Source organism: Amblyraja radiata, chromosome 6 (genome assembly GCF_010909765.2).
Source record: "Amblyraja radiata isolate CabotCenter1 chromosome 6, sAmbRad1.1.pri, whole genome shotgun sequence".
NCBI lineage: Eukaryota > Metazoa > Chordata > Chondrichthyes > Rajiformes > Rajidae > Amblyraja > Amblyraja radiata.
Genome location: NC_045961.1, coordinates 28,144,879 through 28,161,718, shown reverse-complemented (window position 1 = coordinate 28,161,718; position 16,840 = coordinate 28,144,879). Strand labels below are relative to the sequence as shown.

Genomic DNA, 16,840 nt, shown 5'->3' with positions numbered 1-16,840 from the left:
GCGACATGATATCATTCACTCCAGCCACATGCCTGAGTTTCTGGCAAGCCTATATGAAAAGCTTGATGGAAGGAGAAGTAAATAACCTTGTTAATATCTATTGCTGCAAACTGGCACTTCATGCCGCCACATCATATAAGAATAGCCTAAAGGCAGAGTTTGACAGCATGACTGCTAAGGCACTGATAAAAATAATAAAATTCAACTTGAAGTGCGACTACCGGTAGTCAAGACAGAACAGTTTTGACAGATGGAGACGGTAAAAGCTTCAGACTCAGTCCAACCAGTATTGCTGAAGGACAGAAGATGCTAGATATGAAAATGCAAATTCTTAGTGAGGTCCAGAGCTGCAGAGGTTCTACAAAAATAAAACTTAGCATGAAATTGTTCAGTTTCAAAAGGATCTAACTTGCTACAAGAAACTCATCAAGTGTGCTTCACTGTAATATTGTTTTGCCAAAATTGTTAATTCTGAACTACAAAATCACTGATTTATGATTCAGTGGAAAAAGTAAGTGTATTTTGAATTACTTTGTGTTTGTGAACAAAATATGAACTGCTGAATAGAATTTAAAGCTTGACACTTATTTCACTTTAATCACACTTTAAAGACGTCACATTTCATGAGGGTAGACAAAAATGCTGGAGAAACTCAGCGGGTGAGGCAGTATCTATGGAGCGAAGGAAATAGGCAAAGTTTCAGGGCGAGACCCTTCTTCAGACTGATGTGAGGGTGGGGGGGCGGGACAAAGAAAGGAAGAGGAGGGACCAGTGGGCTGAGGGTGAGCTGAGAAGCGGAGGAGAAAGTAAGGACTACCTGAAATTAGAGAGGTCAATGTTCATGCCGCTGGGGTGCAAACTGCCCAAGCGAAATATGAGGTGTTGCTCCTCCATTTTACGGTGGGCCTCACTCTGGCCATGGAGGAGGCCGAGGACAGAAAGTTCGGATTCGGAATGGGAGGGGGAGTTGGTGCTGAACCACCGGGAGATCAGGTTGGTTATTGCGAACCGAGCTGAGGTGTTTGGCGAAGCGATCGCCAAGCCTACGCTTGGTCTCACCGATGTAGAGCAGCTGACATCTAGAGCAGCGGATGCAATAGATGAGGTTGGAGGAGGTGCAGGTGAACCTCTGCCGCACCTGGAGGAGTGGCCACACTTTACCATCAGGAAGCTTTAAACCCTTTTCACTGAGTGGAAACAGGGCAATACAGGTGGCTGACGTAGCCTGAAACTTGTGCTCTGTTTCCCTGTTAATCTCAGTTACAGTACTGAGCCAGCAAGAGGGAAACCTGCTGTAAGCCAGCAATGTCCTTCATTAATGTCCAAGGCTTTAAGTTTAACTGAATTCTTGCTAGTATTGCCTTCCAATCACAACAAACCAAGGAAGTACTTTGTTCAAAAGGGGCTCAACAAAATAAACATGTTTCTTATCCTTATGAGGACGAAGGAGTATCCTACTTCTCTAATACCCACAATTACTGTTTACTTTTTCCAGTCTCATTTAATGTGTAGGTCTTTTCAAATTCCCTATCAACAGAATAACGAGAATCTTGCTTGCAACAGGCTAACAGGCCTGTAAACACAGAACCTGCTGATAACATAATAAACCAAGAAATCCAATCCATTAAAAACCCCAATCTGAATAGGGTAGGGTTAGTGTATAAATGTGTGCTCGGTGGTTGGTGTGGTCTCTCCATGGGTCATGTTTCTGTGCTGTACCTCTCTATGAAACTATAAAAAATTCTTCTGTTTGATGCTATTGATTCATAAATGTCTTCATAAAAATCTTGTTATGCCTGGAACATAATTTTCACTAGGATTTAAAAACATGGAGCAGAAAACTGCATTTACTACAACACAAAATTGCCCGGTGTCATTTGGTGAATGATATAGAAAGTTTTGATCATGCTGTTCAGGGTCTAAACGTTAGTAACACCACTTGTGTACCTACGTGCCCCTTGTAAGCTGCCAATTTCCACTTAGGATCTAGGGGATGGATCAAGTGTTGGTTTATGACTAGACTCAGATTTCTGCTTCAAGAAATGAGTCCGGCTACAGAGGCTTGACCATTTCTGCCTGTCATAGGTTGTGAAGAGTTCAAAGGAGTAAAGACAGGTTAATGTTTCAGGTGTCATTTGCCAAAGCTCACAGAATTCTAAGGATACACTGCCACCTACCCACTTGTACTTATTTAAAATTCTGAATCACCTATTGTATAGTTCAACTTAGATTTTTCATCAGCTTCCTTGGAACTGCATAAGCTCATATTGATATACAGTGCACTACAGAACTACTTCCAGGATAATAGGAATAGGAATACTTTATTGTCACGTGTGACTAGGCACAGTGAGATTCTTTGCTTGCATACGCAATGTATACAAATACCAGCCACCTACGGCACTGACAAAGTTACAAAGCACGCGTCTCCCCCTTTTGACCCCCCCCCCAGTGGTTCTCACGCGCCGGGTCCCCATTGTCTTTTGTCCCCCTCCCCCCCATTGTCCTTTGTTCTCCCCCCCACCTCCCTCACGACGTTCCCCCCACGGCGGGTTCATTGTTCTTCTCCTCCCACCTCACGGTGGTCCTCCACGCTATCATCAATTAAGGACCGCGGGTCGACCCACAGAGCCATCGCCGCAGCCGCGAGGCTTCACCACCGGCCGAGGCCCCATTGTCACGAGGCTTCATCGCTGCTGAGGCCTCACCACTGCCGCCACCTAATTTCACGCCTTCGTGGTGCCGACCCAGGCCCCAGCCGCAGGCTCTGTCGGCCGCTCCGCCGAACCGGACTCCGATTCGCGAGGCCCCGGCTGGGCCCCAACCCGGGCTTCTACGCGGCGATCCGGGAGGCATCAAGACTGCAGCACCTCGATAGAGGCCTCTGGCCACGTTCCCAGTCCAAATAATCCGAGTGATGGTCAGGAACGTCACTTACATTTAAGAGTAATAAAGATATATAATTCACCTTTACCTCATCTTTGCGCATGTTTAAGCATTTATGCATGCATTTAGATTTGCATGTGATGCAGGAAAACTCTGCCACCCTCAGGATTTTCCTGGTGCGGGACTTGTGAAATTTCTGGACTATTGGATGTTACTTCTATTAATGCACCAACACACTTGTAACACGTGTAAATGTTAGTTTAGTTTGGCGATACGGTATGGAAAGAAGTCCTTCGTCCCACCAAATCTACACAGACCACGATTTACCAATTAGTTCACACAGGTAAGATTAAGGGGAGTGCAAGGATGGGGCCAGGATAGGTTCAGAGAGAAGCATAAACAGAGCCCTGCCAAAATTAAATGGAGAAGGGAGTGTGTAAATTGAATGGGTGTGAAAATTAAATGGAGCCCTGTAGAGTTTAAGAGGAGTGCTGTGATGGGCCTCTGATAAGCTTAAAAGAAGAGTGGGAATAGGGCTTTTTGAAAAACGGTGGGCCTACATCCCTAATGAGTTTAAAGGGAGCGCAGGAAACAGAACTAAGTGAGCTAGATGCCAAATTATTGAAAATTCTGCAAAATAGGAAAATCAGTTTTACTGTATACTTCAAAGTTTTAAATTAATCTAAATATACAATAGTAAAGCTGGCCCCATTTCATTCAGGCGCAAAGAAAAAATGATCAGTGAATTGATTGCTTCCAACCACTCGGCTTCTTATTAACTGGAGGCCTGACAGCTGGTTAACCCACATCTCCACCATGCTCCTTTGCAATTATTTTTATTTTTGTTACCTTTTAATCATTAAGTTTAATCATGTCTGCTACATGATTAAACTTAATCCAAGGTAAACTTAAAATGAAATGTGTTTCGAAGTTAATGAGAGTCGTATTTTGCTGCAGCTGTGTAAAACGTGTGAATAAAAGGCAGTGCAGAATGCCATCGCAGCAACACCCTGCCACGGTTTAATGTCAATCCTACACACATTCACACACAGCATGGAGCCCCATGCTCTCATCTTTGATAAATATGTTCTTCCCTTACAATGAAATGTACAATTTCTAGTGGCCAATCCTATGAAACCCACCCTCCTAAGTAAAACCCATCCATGCTGAGTTTTTGACACTCAAATGTTGCAACAGACGGGTTTCATTTTGGTACTGCAATGCCAACTGCATTAACAGCTTTGCCATAAGGACCTGCCCACTTGTACAGAAAGCTAAATGAAAATCCTTTTAAAGGTGTTCTGTTGAAACAAATAAAAGGACATTTTTTGTTGGTATCAGTAGGGCACTGCAAACTGTGCACCAAGGCTGTAACTTTTCTTATTTGCAAAGACTATAATCACTTGAAAGCAACTGCTAATTCATTTTCTTGATTGTAGTAGGACTGCTACAGCCAGACTAACAGAGAACACCAGTCAGATTTGTCTGTGTAGGAGGGAACTGCAGATGCTGGTTTATGTCGACACAAGATAGACACAAAATGCTGGAGTAACTCAGTGGGTCAGGCAGCATCTTTGGATAGAAGGAAATGGTGACTTTCAGGTCGAGACCCTTCTTCAACCTGATAGTCAGGGGAGAGGGAGATACAAGGATGTGGAAGGGGAAGGTGTGAAAACGAGAGAACAAAGGGGTCGAAGATCAAGGCAGATGTAGAATGGAAGTCAGATTTGTCTGGCTGGCAATAGTGACATGACAGACACATCTGCTGGTGCACAGCTCCAGGGATCCAACTTTGATCCTGACCTCTGGTGCTCTTTGTGTAAACTCTGTATGTTCTTCCTGTGATCTCATGAGTTTCCCCCGGGTACTTTGGTTTCCACCCAGATCCCAAAGATGTGCAGGTTGTAGAATAACTAAGCAGTGTAAACTGACCTGTGTAGATGGGTGGTAGGATCTTTGGAAGTTGGGAAGAGGGAGGGTGGGAGGGAGTGATGCTGGTTGATAGGCATGTGAGAGAGAATAGATTATCAATAAATAAGCTGGGGAGTGTAACTTTAGGAGTTTGTCTGTGCATTGGCAAAGTCTAGATGAGCCAAATGGCCGGCGTCTATGTCGTGTGGAAATATGTTCTGTAAAAGCACAGCACTTATCAGATCCATTTAGTTGGAGGTTGGACAGCAATGATCAAATTTAAAATGCACAGATAGCTCAGTATGTTTGTGCTCACACTTCAGACAGTTAACTTGGAGAGCAAACCCTTTGCTTAGACTGATCTGCTGCTTGGCACTGAATATGTGCTGCATTTAGGTGGGAGGTGATTATGAAACCGCATGAAGAGAACAATGTGACATTCCCAGTGTTTTAAAAGGAACACGATATATTACAGATTTTGAATATATATATGTCCATTGGTGAGACACCTAGCTGACAATTGTGGACGCTATCAATTTTTAAAATGTATTTGTTTATGGTTGTGAGCAAGCATTTGTTAACCACAATGACCCTGGGCGGACTGTCTCACTCAGCCATTTCACATTATGTCGGTTTGGAGTCATATGTGCTGAGCCAGCCTGGCTAAGAACAGCAGATTTCCTTCCTTGAAGGACATTAGTGAGCTAGATGGGTTTAAAAATCCAGTAGTTTTACATTTACATTATGGATGCAAGCATTTCATTCAAGATTTAGTCATGTTTAGATTCATTCCCCAGCTACCAAAGTGGGATTCAATACCTAGATCAATAGTCCATGCCTCTGGATGTTAGACCAGTAATTGAACCACTCTGCTACCATCCTCAATATTGTTTGCTTACAATACACAAATCAACAAGGGACTAAGAAACTCTAGATCTTGTCTGGCCATTACTGGCCAGTTTTAAACACAATATAAATAAGATTAATTTTATTGATGAACAAGTTTTCAATGAATCTAATGCAGTTCCCAGATTTCAACTTAACAAAAACAACTGAAGGGTATTTTTAAATAATCGATTAACCAATCCTACTATATAAGCTAGTCACCCCGAGGACAAATCGCTCCATTTAAACATAACTAAATAGTAAAGCCACACAAGTCCTATTGTTTAAAAGGGCATATTTAAACAATACCATGACAGATTATCAGGATTACACACTGGAGTGCAAAATGGATTGAAACCGAAAACTTTTGACCCACTTATGGTATTCAACTCATAGAAGAATAGGAAAAAGTATTGATCACAATGATCGATGACAAGGTAATAAACAGAATTAGGAATAAAAAGATCGCTAGATTGAAAATTGGGCCACGAATGGTGAAAGGTCTCTTTGCAATGTTGGCAGTTAAAGACCATATAGGAGTATTATAATATTAAGGGATATCATAGTATCCCTGAAGGCCATTGTTGGATTAATGCAATCTGCACATAGGTAGATGATTCTTCTGTTCCAGATCATAGGTATTGAATACTATTCATAATAGAAACAGATTATATCAGGAAAGCTCAGAGCTAATGAGCTTCCTAATCCAGAAGTATCTATATGAAAAGTGATCAAGGAGATGAAAAGGTACATTGTGAGCCCACAAACTTATTAGTTTAATAAAGTCAAGGCAGTTTTGTGAGATTGGAAAGTCATTTAGTTCTGAGTTCAGTAAATAGAGGACAAATTGGAGCCAGCAGAACACAGCTCTATGAGCTTGACATCAAACAATGCAACCAGGGATTTTAAGGATGCCCACCATGATCATTGGGATAAGAACTTGACCAATAGAAAGGTTCATAAGTTGTAGGAGCAGGATTAGGCCATTCGGCCCATCAAGTCTACTCCACCATTCAATCATGGGTGACCTATCCTTCCCTCTCCACCCCATTCTCCTGCCTTCTCCCAGCAACCTCTGACACCCTTACTAGTCATATATCTGTCAATCTCCACCTTAGAAATATCCATTGACAGCCTCCATAGCCTTCTGTGGCAATGAATTTCACAGATTCACAACCCTCTGACTAAAGAAATTCCTCCTCATCCCCTTTCTAAAGATATGTCCTTTTATTCTGAGGCTATGGCCTGTGGTCCTAGACTCCCCTACTAATGGAAGCATCCTTTCCACATCCACTTTATCCAGGCCTTTCACTATTCTGTATGTTTCAATGAGGTCCCCCCTCATCTTTCTAAACTCCAGCGAGTACAGGCCCAGTGCTGTCAAACGCTCACCATATGTTAACCCAATCATCCCTGGGATCATTCTTGTAAACTTCCTCTGGACCCTCTCCAACGCCAGCATATCCTTCTTCAGATATGGGACCCAATATTACTCACAATACTCCAAATGCGGCCTGACCAGTGCCTTATAAAGTCTCACCATAACATACTCTAGTCCTCTCAAACTAAATGCTAGCTTTGCATTTGCCCTCCTTACTACTGATTCGACTTCCAAAGAAAAAAAGTGTGTCTGGTGCATCTTAATGGTTGCACTTGATGGCTGAACAGAAACTTACCAATGATGCTTCATTATGAGGCTACCCATGCAAACCAGCAGCACCAAAGTCTTGACCGAAGGGACTGCACGTTATTTCAAGCAAAAAAGTAGCTGGTCTGGGAGGGTATTATGTGGAGACTGCCTATGGGCAGAACCATGGGGATGGGGGTGTCCAGAGAATAGGAAGATAATTACAAGATTTAGCTCACTTGGGTCCCCATCCAGCATTGTACAAATGGAAACCCAAAGTGTGCCCAATGATGACCTGATTTCACTGGCAATACTCCAAAAGGCCCACTGAAAGAGTAAGGATGTCATTTGATAAGTGTATGATGCAGACGTTGCATCAGATTCACAAAAGTGACTCATGTTTGGATGTGGCTGGTTGAAATGTTGTGGAACAATCTGGGAATATTCATTAGAAACACTTCACTCTGTGGCAAAGACCTTTTCAATCATACAGCAGTGATACAAACAACACTACAATGAAATAATAGCATAATGCCAAACAAATTTGGCAAGCGTTCTTAGGAAACCATTAGGATGGTGGATAATGGAAATCAAAAAAAACACATTATTCATCTAGACTTTAAGTAATTCAGGCTTGGTTACCTTGCAAAATTGAATCTTCTTGCAAGCGTAATAATTTGAAATGCCGAATTATACATTGTGTCCAATCCTTCACCACAGTGTTGTTAAAGGATGCAGCCCACTTTGAAGATGCATCACTGCTGGTGTACATCAGTGATCCAACATGCCTCATTTAGTGTTTACTGCCTTGATTAATGATCTAGATAGTGTTATTGGGCATATGGATATATGACAACACCTGACAAGAACATCTGTGGACTAAAGGTGAAAGCAAAGAAGCAGGAAAAGGCTTCCCCCAGCATGAATAATGTTATTTCTCTTCCATCTCTATATAATGTTCGCATACTTTTCTCAAGTCGACCAGTTCTTTTTGAATCCAACAAAGTATAGAGGTCTTGGTTTGATTATACTGTGATTCTAAGATTTACACCTCTCCTTGCAAATAAATATTTCTTCAATACAGTCCCCTGTGACTGACCTTAAATTCTGAGATGGTGGTTTTCACTTCCAAGAGTCTAACACTGTCGTGGAATCTGCCCTGAAATAACAAGAGCTGCACAGGCTTCAATATTAGCCCTCATTCTTTGAAATTGTAGGGAAGATCTAACTATATTACCAATCAATCCCTCCTCACAGATTAATACACAAAAACCCTCCCACTCTCCTGCCCTGGGCACAATACAATCTGGTGAATCCGCAGATAAATTCACCCCTTAAATAATAGTTTCAGCAAGACCCTTAGTCTGAAGAAGAGCCTCGACCAAAAACGACATCTATTCCTTTTCACCAGCTGAGTTCCTTCAGTGGTTTATTTCTGCTCAAGATTCTGTTATTCACTTGCAAGGGGATGATGGTGGTACAGGTAGAGCCGCTGCACCATAGCTCCAGTAACTCAGGTTCATTCTGGCCTCAGACGCTATCTGCATTGAGTTTGCATGTACCTCCTGTGACTGCTTGGGTTTCTGGCTTCCTTCCACGTCCCAATGATGGACTGGCAGGTTAACTAGTAAATCATTCTTTAATGTTGATTAATGCCAGAAAAAGGAATCAAAGGGGCTTTGATGGACAAATATAATGGAATAGGCACAGTGGGATCAGTAAATAAGGGAGAATGATCCTATTGGGATTGCTTCCCTGGGAACCAGCAAGGGCACTATGGCCCCCTTCTGTGTCATGCTATATGTAGGATAAATTAACAAGATAAAACAATTAAAAAGGTTCTCCAGTCACTCGTTGTTTCAAAAACTGTTATGCTTGTTATTTGCCACATTCTTCCATTGCCACTTACTGAGTTGAATGATCAGCCATGATCATATTGAATGGCGGTGCAGGCTCGAAGGGCCGAATGGCCTACTCCTGCACCTATTTTCTATGTTTCTAACATGTTTATATATATACCTTTGCCTCCTCTTTGCATCTTTTACGGGGCTCACTTTCCCCACGTCCACCTTTGTATCATCAACAAACCTGCACAAATTACACTTCTCTTTTCATATAAAGTATTGATATTGATTGTAAATTGTTGATGCCCAGGCACTGATCCTTGCACTGCCCAATTAACTATAGCCCATCAACAGGAAAATAACCCATTTACTTAAGGGAATTCTGGAAGAGCAAAGACACCGTATCCATTATCCCTGAAGACAGATAACATGCATTCATTTAATATCACTGCCTCCTTGTTCTTTATTATAATTGTTCCCATATCTATCCTTTAGGACTCATGCATCCCTTCTCCAAGCTCTTCTTTTCCAACGTCCATTGAAGCTTTCTCAGTCAGATTTCATAGTTGTTGTCAATTTACTCCCATTCTATTCCTCCTTTTATTGTCACAATCATCAAACACTGAATTCTAAAAGACGGCCCAATCTTCAGTATAACTATTATTTTTGGCAACATTATAAACTTCTTCCCATAATCTAAAAATGTTTTTGAACTGGGCCACAGTCGGACCAGTTTCCTCATTGCATTTTAATTCTTTCAACATTTTGTATGCTTTGGATTATTTATTTACCATGTCTACATTTGTTTCTCAATCTTCTATATCAAATCGTACTTCATAACGGCCACATCACTTTCAAACTCATTGGAAATTATAGCATTGACACAATATGCTGGAGTAACTCAGTGGGACAGACAGCATCTCTGGAGAGAAGGTATGGGTGACATTTCAGGATGAGATCCTTCTTCTGACTCCAGTCTGAAGAAGAATCTCAACCCGAAACGTCACCCATTCCTTCTCTCCAGAGATGCTGTCTGTCCCGCTGAGTTACTCCAGCATATTGTGTCTATCTTCAGTTTAAACCAGCATCTGCAGTTCCTTCCTATACATTTTGCCTGGAAATTATAGCATGATATGTTTCAGTGCACCTTCTTCAACTGCAAGACAATTACCCAGTCTTTTCCCTTGTTGGGTTCTCAACACAACATATAATCTAATCTAAACTTGCTTTGCTGCCTCGTGTTAAAGCCCTCATTATTACTTTATTCCCTTTGTTAATTGCATTTCAAATGTATCGATACAAATGGCTGTGGGGATTGGGGGAGGAGGAGGAGGGGTGGTTATAAATTACTCCCACTAATGTTTTCTGCCCCTTCAGCTTCACCCAAACTGACTGAATAACAAAACTGCAAAACACTGAAAGGAAACCAATCTTCTTGTTCATCTTCACTGAAGATGAAGCTAATGCAGAAACTGTAAAGTAAACTAACAAGCTATTAGTCTCCTGTAAGATAACCATTCAAACAAATCCAAGCGTATCATTTTGATGTTATATATTTTGGTATTCACATGACCTCTGTTTGGGAGCACTGTACCCAAATTTGGCCACTTTACACCACGAGGGACTTAAAAGGTCTCGGAAAAGTCCCTGAAGAGAGCTGGAAGATGGATCGCTAGATTTAGGGGCAATAACTATCCAAGATGTATAAATCAAATAAAGAGCTGATGGATTATTACCGTGCAAGAGATTGGAGCGATCCTGGGGACATGAGCTATGTTTAACGGGAGGAATCAATTAGATGTTAGATCTTGTTCTCTCCAGGGAATTGTAAACCAGTGGAAAACACACATCATTAGCAGGTGTGATAGGTGCCAATTCTCTGTGACCTTAAGAGGAAGATGGACTGATTCCTGGCTGGAACAAAGAGGGCATCATTTACAATGCAGGTGCAATTAAAAGGGAGCAACCAATGTATTTCATTCAGTAGTTCTTTCCGTTGTTAGTCCTATGTTTTCTCTATGTTTTCTAGCTACACACAAATTATGCGGCCGCAGAGGTGAGAACTGGGTGAAGAGATGAGGTGAAAGATTAATTGTTCAGCAGTAACAGCTGTTGAAAATAATGTGGATGTTTTAATCGTCCAGCTTTCCTTTTACGGCCATGAGTCTTAAATATTTGCACATTGGAAATTTGGAACTTAACCAGTCAATGAAATTCACAATAGTACTGAGTGTCCCTTTTTCTGCTTTCAAGACCGTCAACACTCTTTCTTGAATCTCCTCTTTTATCTTCTTTGCTCAAAGGTTAACCACATCTAGTTCAGTTCACCAATCATTCACTTTGCCAACAATTCTAGCTAATTAGTTTTATGTCTTTCTCTTCCATCCTTCATAAATTACAGTACACAAAATAGGATACAATCCTCTAGCTGGGACCGACCCACTGTTTTATTTACATATCAACTGCAAGGTATCCAAAGCAAAACCACCGACATCATATCCTGCAATTACTTGCAATTGGAGATTCCCTAAGGTATTTCAGAACTGGTAATAGATGCCCATTAACATTTCAACACCACTGAATGTTTAAAGATTCTTAAAACCTTTAATATTACAAGAACAGTCTTTAACGGAATAATTTAAAAAAAATCTAAGCAATGAATTTTAAATTCTTCAAACAGTGGGTCTTGAACTGTAACATCACAATACACTGAAACCATTGCAACGTTAATACCCATGATCAGCATCTTTCTCAGCAGTAAGTTGACCATGATCAGCAGCTAATTTGACAAATATGTTGTTAATGAAAAATAAAAGAGGGAACTATTTCATGGTTACCCCAAGATATTTGCAAAAGGCTGACTCATACCTGCCGATGTTGAGACACAGGATACTGCATTGGTGAAGGCTGTTGGCTTTGTTGCATCTTCTGCAGAAGCATCTTCTGTTGCAATGCAATTGGTATCTGCGCTCGTTGGATTGTTTGACTTTGGAGGTGACCTGATGGTGGAGCAGGCTGCTGCTGTACTGCTGCAGTAGGCTGCTGCGGCTGAGTATAATGCAAGACTGGAGGCTTGGTCTGAGCACCCAGGATTGAAGAGATCTGACCTGGCTCTGGATCAAAATGAGACAAGGGCTTGGTGTTACTGTATGACAATTGGTCTGGGGATGCAGAATTGGCGTTCATCAAGCTGCGACTTATATTGTGTGCCTGTTGTTGCTGCTGGTGAATTATCATGTCCAGGTGGCCGGTTTGTGCTGCAGTTGGAGTCTTGTAGAGGCAGTTATTCATGTTTTTTGACTGGCTGTTGTTGGTGGATACCCCAGAGAGCAGTGAATTTGGGGAGCTAAAGGGCTGCTGGTGGAGGGAGGGACTGGGTATTTTCTCCTGGCCAAACGTTCCCGATGAAGGGCCCGACTGTGGAGCAGGTGGCCAGCTAGCTGCCTGATTTTGCTGTTGGTGCTGCAGCATGGCGTGCTGCTGCCGATTATCTGCAATCTTCTTCAGCTGCTGTGCATGAGACAGGTCGTGCCAATTGGACAGGCCTCTGTTTGGTGCAGATGGTAAGGATTGCTGGGGTTGGTTTTGAGATTGAGCTGCAGAGGAGATGGGTGAAGGAACAGACATGGCTGTGTTTGCCATGGAATAGGGGGGTCCTGTGGAAGGAGGCCGCATTTGGGGTGACCCTACCGATGCCTGGGGAAAACCAGGCGAGTATTCAGTTTTTATGGTTGGATTCTCCAATTGTGAATGCGGCTTTGGTGTACAGCTCTGGTTTTGCTGACCAATGTCTATGTTGAATGGTTCTTCATTTCGAATGCTGGGATTTAACATAGTCTCCAGTTCTATATCACTCAATGGAGGAACGCCTGACATGTTTGTCAATTCATCAAATAAATCTTGCAAATCCGGATCAAGCAGCTGCATTCCTAGATCATCTTTGGAATCAAACAGTATATTGTTGTTAGAGATTTGGTTATTTAAATGCTCACTGCATGAAACACTCTCTGTCGGCTCCTGTTTCATCTCCTTATTGAGTGGCAAGCTGAAACCAGAACTGGCATCACCACCATTGGCTTGGGCGGTCCCAATCAAGCTCCCATCTTTTCCTGGAGTTCCAGGTCCCATTGTGACGGAACCCTGCAGGGTTTGGCTTTGTCCGTTACTGAGCTGGTGCCCACTTTGGCCAATTGCAAGACCACCTTCATCCACTCTTACTCTCTTAATATCCATTTGGAAAGTCCCATCAGAAATGCCATTTGGTCTGTCGTTACCGACGGGCGAAGCATTTCCTTCCAGCTTTCTCTTTATGGAGCCCTGTAACTAAAAAGACAGAAAATGTGTTAATCTCTCTTTAACTGTGCTAAATTTACCAACCATCTCTGGAACAAAAAATGCTACTAAAACATTACCTACAACCCGTGCACCACAACTTGACCCTATCACATTGGGATGTGAGGAGTCGGTGAGCCAGTACCTTGTACTACTGGTTCTGATGTAAAACTATACCAACATGGCTGGATCTTTCCCACCCTCATCCCTAGACAGCAAACAATCCAATAACTGCCTGCCATCCATCACCTCACTGGCCCTTATTTTATGGGAGGGATTATTTCAGAATTGGAAGATAAGGAACATACTGGTGGCGGGCACATAGGCTGGGAAACCTCATTGCTTAGCATAGTAGCCTTCAGTAAAAGAAAACCTTCCAAACTGTTCAACTACTAGGAAGAGCATCCCTTACCCTGTGTGGCCCTACCACTTGATAAGTGGTGAATGGGTCGATGTATATGCGTCCGTGAAGCAATGCAAGAAAATATCAGTTGATTATATAATGTTGAAAAATTTAAGACCTCTAAATTCCTTGTGCCATTATTTAGCATGTAGCACCTTTGCCACTTGAGGAAGCATCTCGAGACAACTCATCCAACACTACCCCCTTAAACCTCTCTAAGGCATGGAGGAAAAAAGCAGGTAATATGTAGCTACTATCATGCAACATAGCAGGAGACCATTCAGCCCAACAAGTGTAATGCACTCTCACAATCATCCCATTAACCCCATTTTCCCACTCCATTCATGGAATCTATTTTCTCTTGTATGTCCAATTCCCCAATGATTTCCACTTGGAGTAATTTACAGTTGTCAATTAACTTAACTACTGGCATGCCTCTGGGAGGAAATACGAGTACTCGGGGGAAATCCTTGTAGTTACAGGGAGAATGTGCAAACTACATGCCGACAGCAACCAAGATCGGGATTGAAACCAGGTCACTGAGGCTGTGAGGCAGCAGCACTACCTTGTATTCTCTGTGTCACCACTTTGCCTGTATTACCATATGTTAGATGCCATTGTTTGTTAGATGAGCAAGTGTGCAAAATACTACATGGACTCAGCAGCAGTGCGAGAGGCCAAAGTCTAGTTGCATCACTGGTTAAAAAATGAATGAACATTCTAAGAGGGTTACATTTTTAAAGTGTAACTCCCAGAAATTAAAAAAATGGGACTTCCTTTGATTGTGCTGACATTTTTGAAAATACTCTGCTTCAGTCAATTGGGGGCTTATTTGTAAGCTTTCAGCTTTGATGTTGTGATGCTTGTACTTTATCTTCACCTCTCCGTAAATGTATTATTGTGTGCAAAAATAATGAATCGGTGCAGAAATACTGCCTGCAAAATCCCAATGCCCCAGAAATATGTCACCCCGTTCCTCCAGCACTGATCCCGACAGGATCTGTGGGAAAAATGGAAGGGCCCCTGTGCCTCCATCAAGGGTTCTTGCAATTCCTTGCTATCAGCTGTTCCAGCATCTGGCTATCATTCAGATTTATGGACATACGTTGCTGCAAGGTGACCAATGCTTAATTTTATTTCGAAGTCACGTGAGTGACTACGTGAAGAGCCCACCAGCCGTACGCGCGTCAATACGTCGACGCATGGTGCGCAAGTTGGAGCAGTTCGAAACTGCTCTGGCAGGTAAGTTCATTTTGTTTTCAGCGGGCCGCTGCGGGCTCCGAACGGGAGCAGGTACAGCGAGCCCGGAGTAGCTGACGGGCGCAGCCTGTGCGGCTGCCGCCGTTGGAGCTCTGAACAGGAGCAGGCGGCCGAATTTGAGGCCACTGCGGAAGCTCCATTAGGAGTTGGGGCTGCCGGTGCGGCTAGGCTAGCGATTGCTGCTAGGATTAGCAGCAGGCGGTAGTTTAAATATAACAGTGGCTAGGTTAACGATCGTTAAAGATAGCAGCAGCCGGTGCTTTTGAATAATATACTCCGTGTTACAGAGGCATGCACAGGCAGTTCAAGTCATATGCCCGTAGCAACGCCTGGTTCAGGGTTGTAATATTCCTCCCACTCGGAAGAGTATCGGAGATGGTGGCACAAAATATGCTCCGTGTTACGGAGGCATGCACAGGCAGTTCAAGTCATACGCCTGTGGCAACGCCTGGTTCAGGGTTGCACTATTTATCCCACTCAGAGATCAGTATGGAGCTGACTCCGAACATGAGTATGTGCCTGAATCCCACGCATTAATGCATGATGTACGAGAGTCGCATAAGGAAGAGCTGCCTGCTCTTGACTTTCAATTTGCTGTTCCCTCGGGTACAGGCAAGCCACTACAAGAGGAGTTGGCCAGCGGCATCAGCTATCTAACATCACACCAGCTGAAGAAATGGCAAGCATGGCAGACAGGGTCTGCAAATGGAACTTCGCTGAAGCTCCAACAAGCAAATCGACCCGGGTTCAGAGACGCTGGCAGGTAAGGTCTCTTTATTAACCTCTGTAAAACTCCGAAATGGAACAGTCTGTCGGCCCAGGTTTGGGTTGACTGGCAGCATAGGCTGTCTAGTATCTTTTCACTGTCTCTGGGAAAGATCAGGTTGATGCAGAGACATTGGCAGGGTGCCTTGCATAGTGACCTCTGTAAGTTCCAAGTAGGAACAGCTTGGTTACCCTGGTTCAGGGTAGACCATCATGGAACTGGCTGGCCATATGGGTCATATTGACCAGAGAACCACTGCCTCATCATCTGCGATTGAGATTATCAGACTGCTCAGTAGAATGAAGTAGTTGAAGTCTCCCTCAACACATGTTTAAATTTCTGCTCAGTTAGTGGAGTTGCCAGTTCATTGGAAACATCATTGCCATCCTCTCTGGGATAGGTAGCTACCAGCAGGAAGCTGGTCTGGCATATAATATTTTTATCTGACCTGCAGGTTCATGTTGTGAATCAACAATGTATTTATAATAATCCGTAGGATCTCAATACCAGTATTCCTGATTGAGTGGCGGGTCGAAGAGATTGTGTTGTGCACTCTGACGACTCAGACAAGTGGTTTCAGTCAGTGGACTGCGAAGCAATTCCTGATTCAGGCTTGCATTATGCTAAATTCCACTCTGAGGAAGAACGCTGAGAATTCGTGGTGACTCTTATAGTCAAGATTTGACAGGTAACTCGTATTCCCACATCAAGGGGAGACTGTTTTCAGCTCTAGTCATAAGGTTCTGATTATATGTTATCAGCGAAATGTATGAATAACTAGATAAAGCATCTTCCGCGGCAAGAGAAGCCAAAAAATTCCGTCCGTATGGTCAATAGAGGAACGGTGGTTCCGAGTGGAATCAGTGACATCTCATCGGAGGATGAGTGGTCTGGCCAAGAACAAGAGGGGTATATTTCTGATACTTCTC

General features: G+C 42.9%; 1 protein-coding gene across 1 annotated transcript in view; it reads right to left on the bottom strand.

The window, feature by feature from the left end:
• The window catches only part of maml2 (mastermind like transcriptional coactivator 2), a 365,731-nt gene that overhangs the window by 78,642 nt on the left and 270,249 nt on the right, over positions 1-16,840 (bottom strand). The window contains exon 2 of the mRNA XM_033022374.1: positions 12,019-13,473. Within this exon, the coding sequence (XP_032878265.1) occupies positions 12,019-13,473 (1,455 nt within the window). The remainder of the gene's footprint in view (positions 1-12,018; positions 13,474-16,840) is intronic.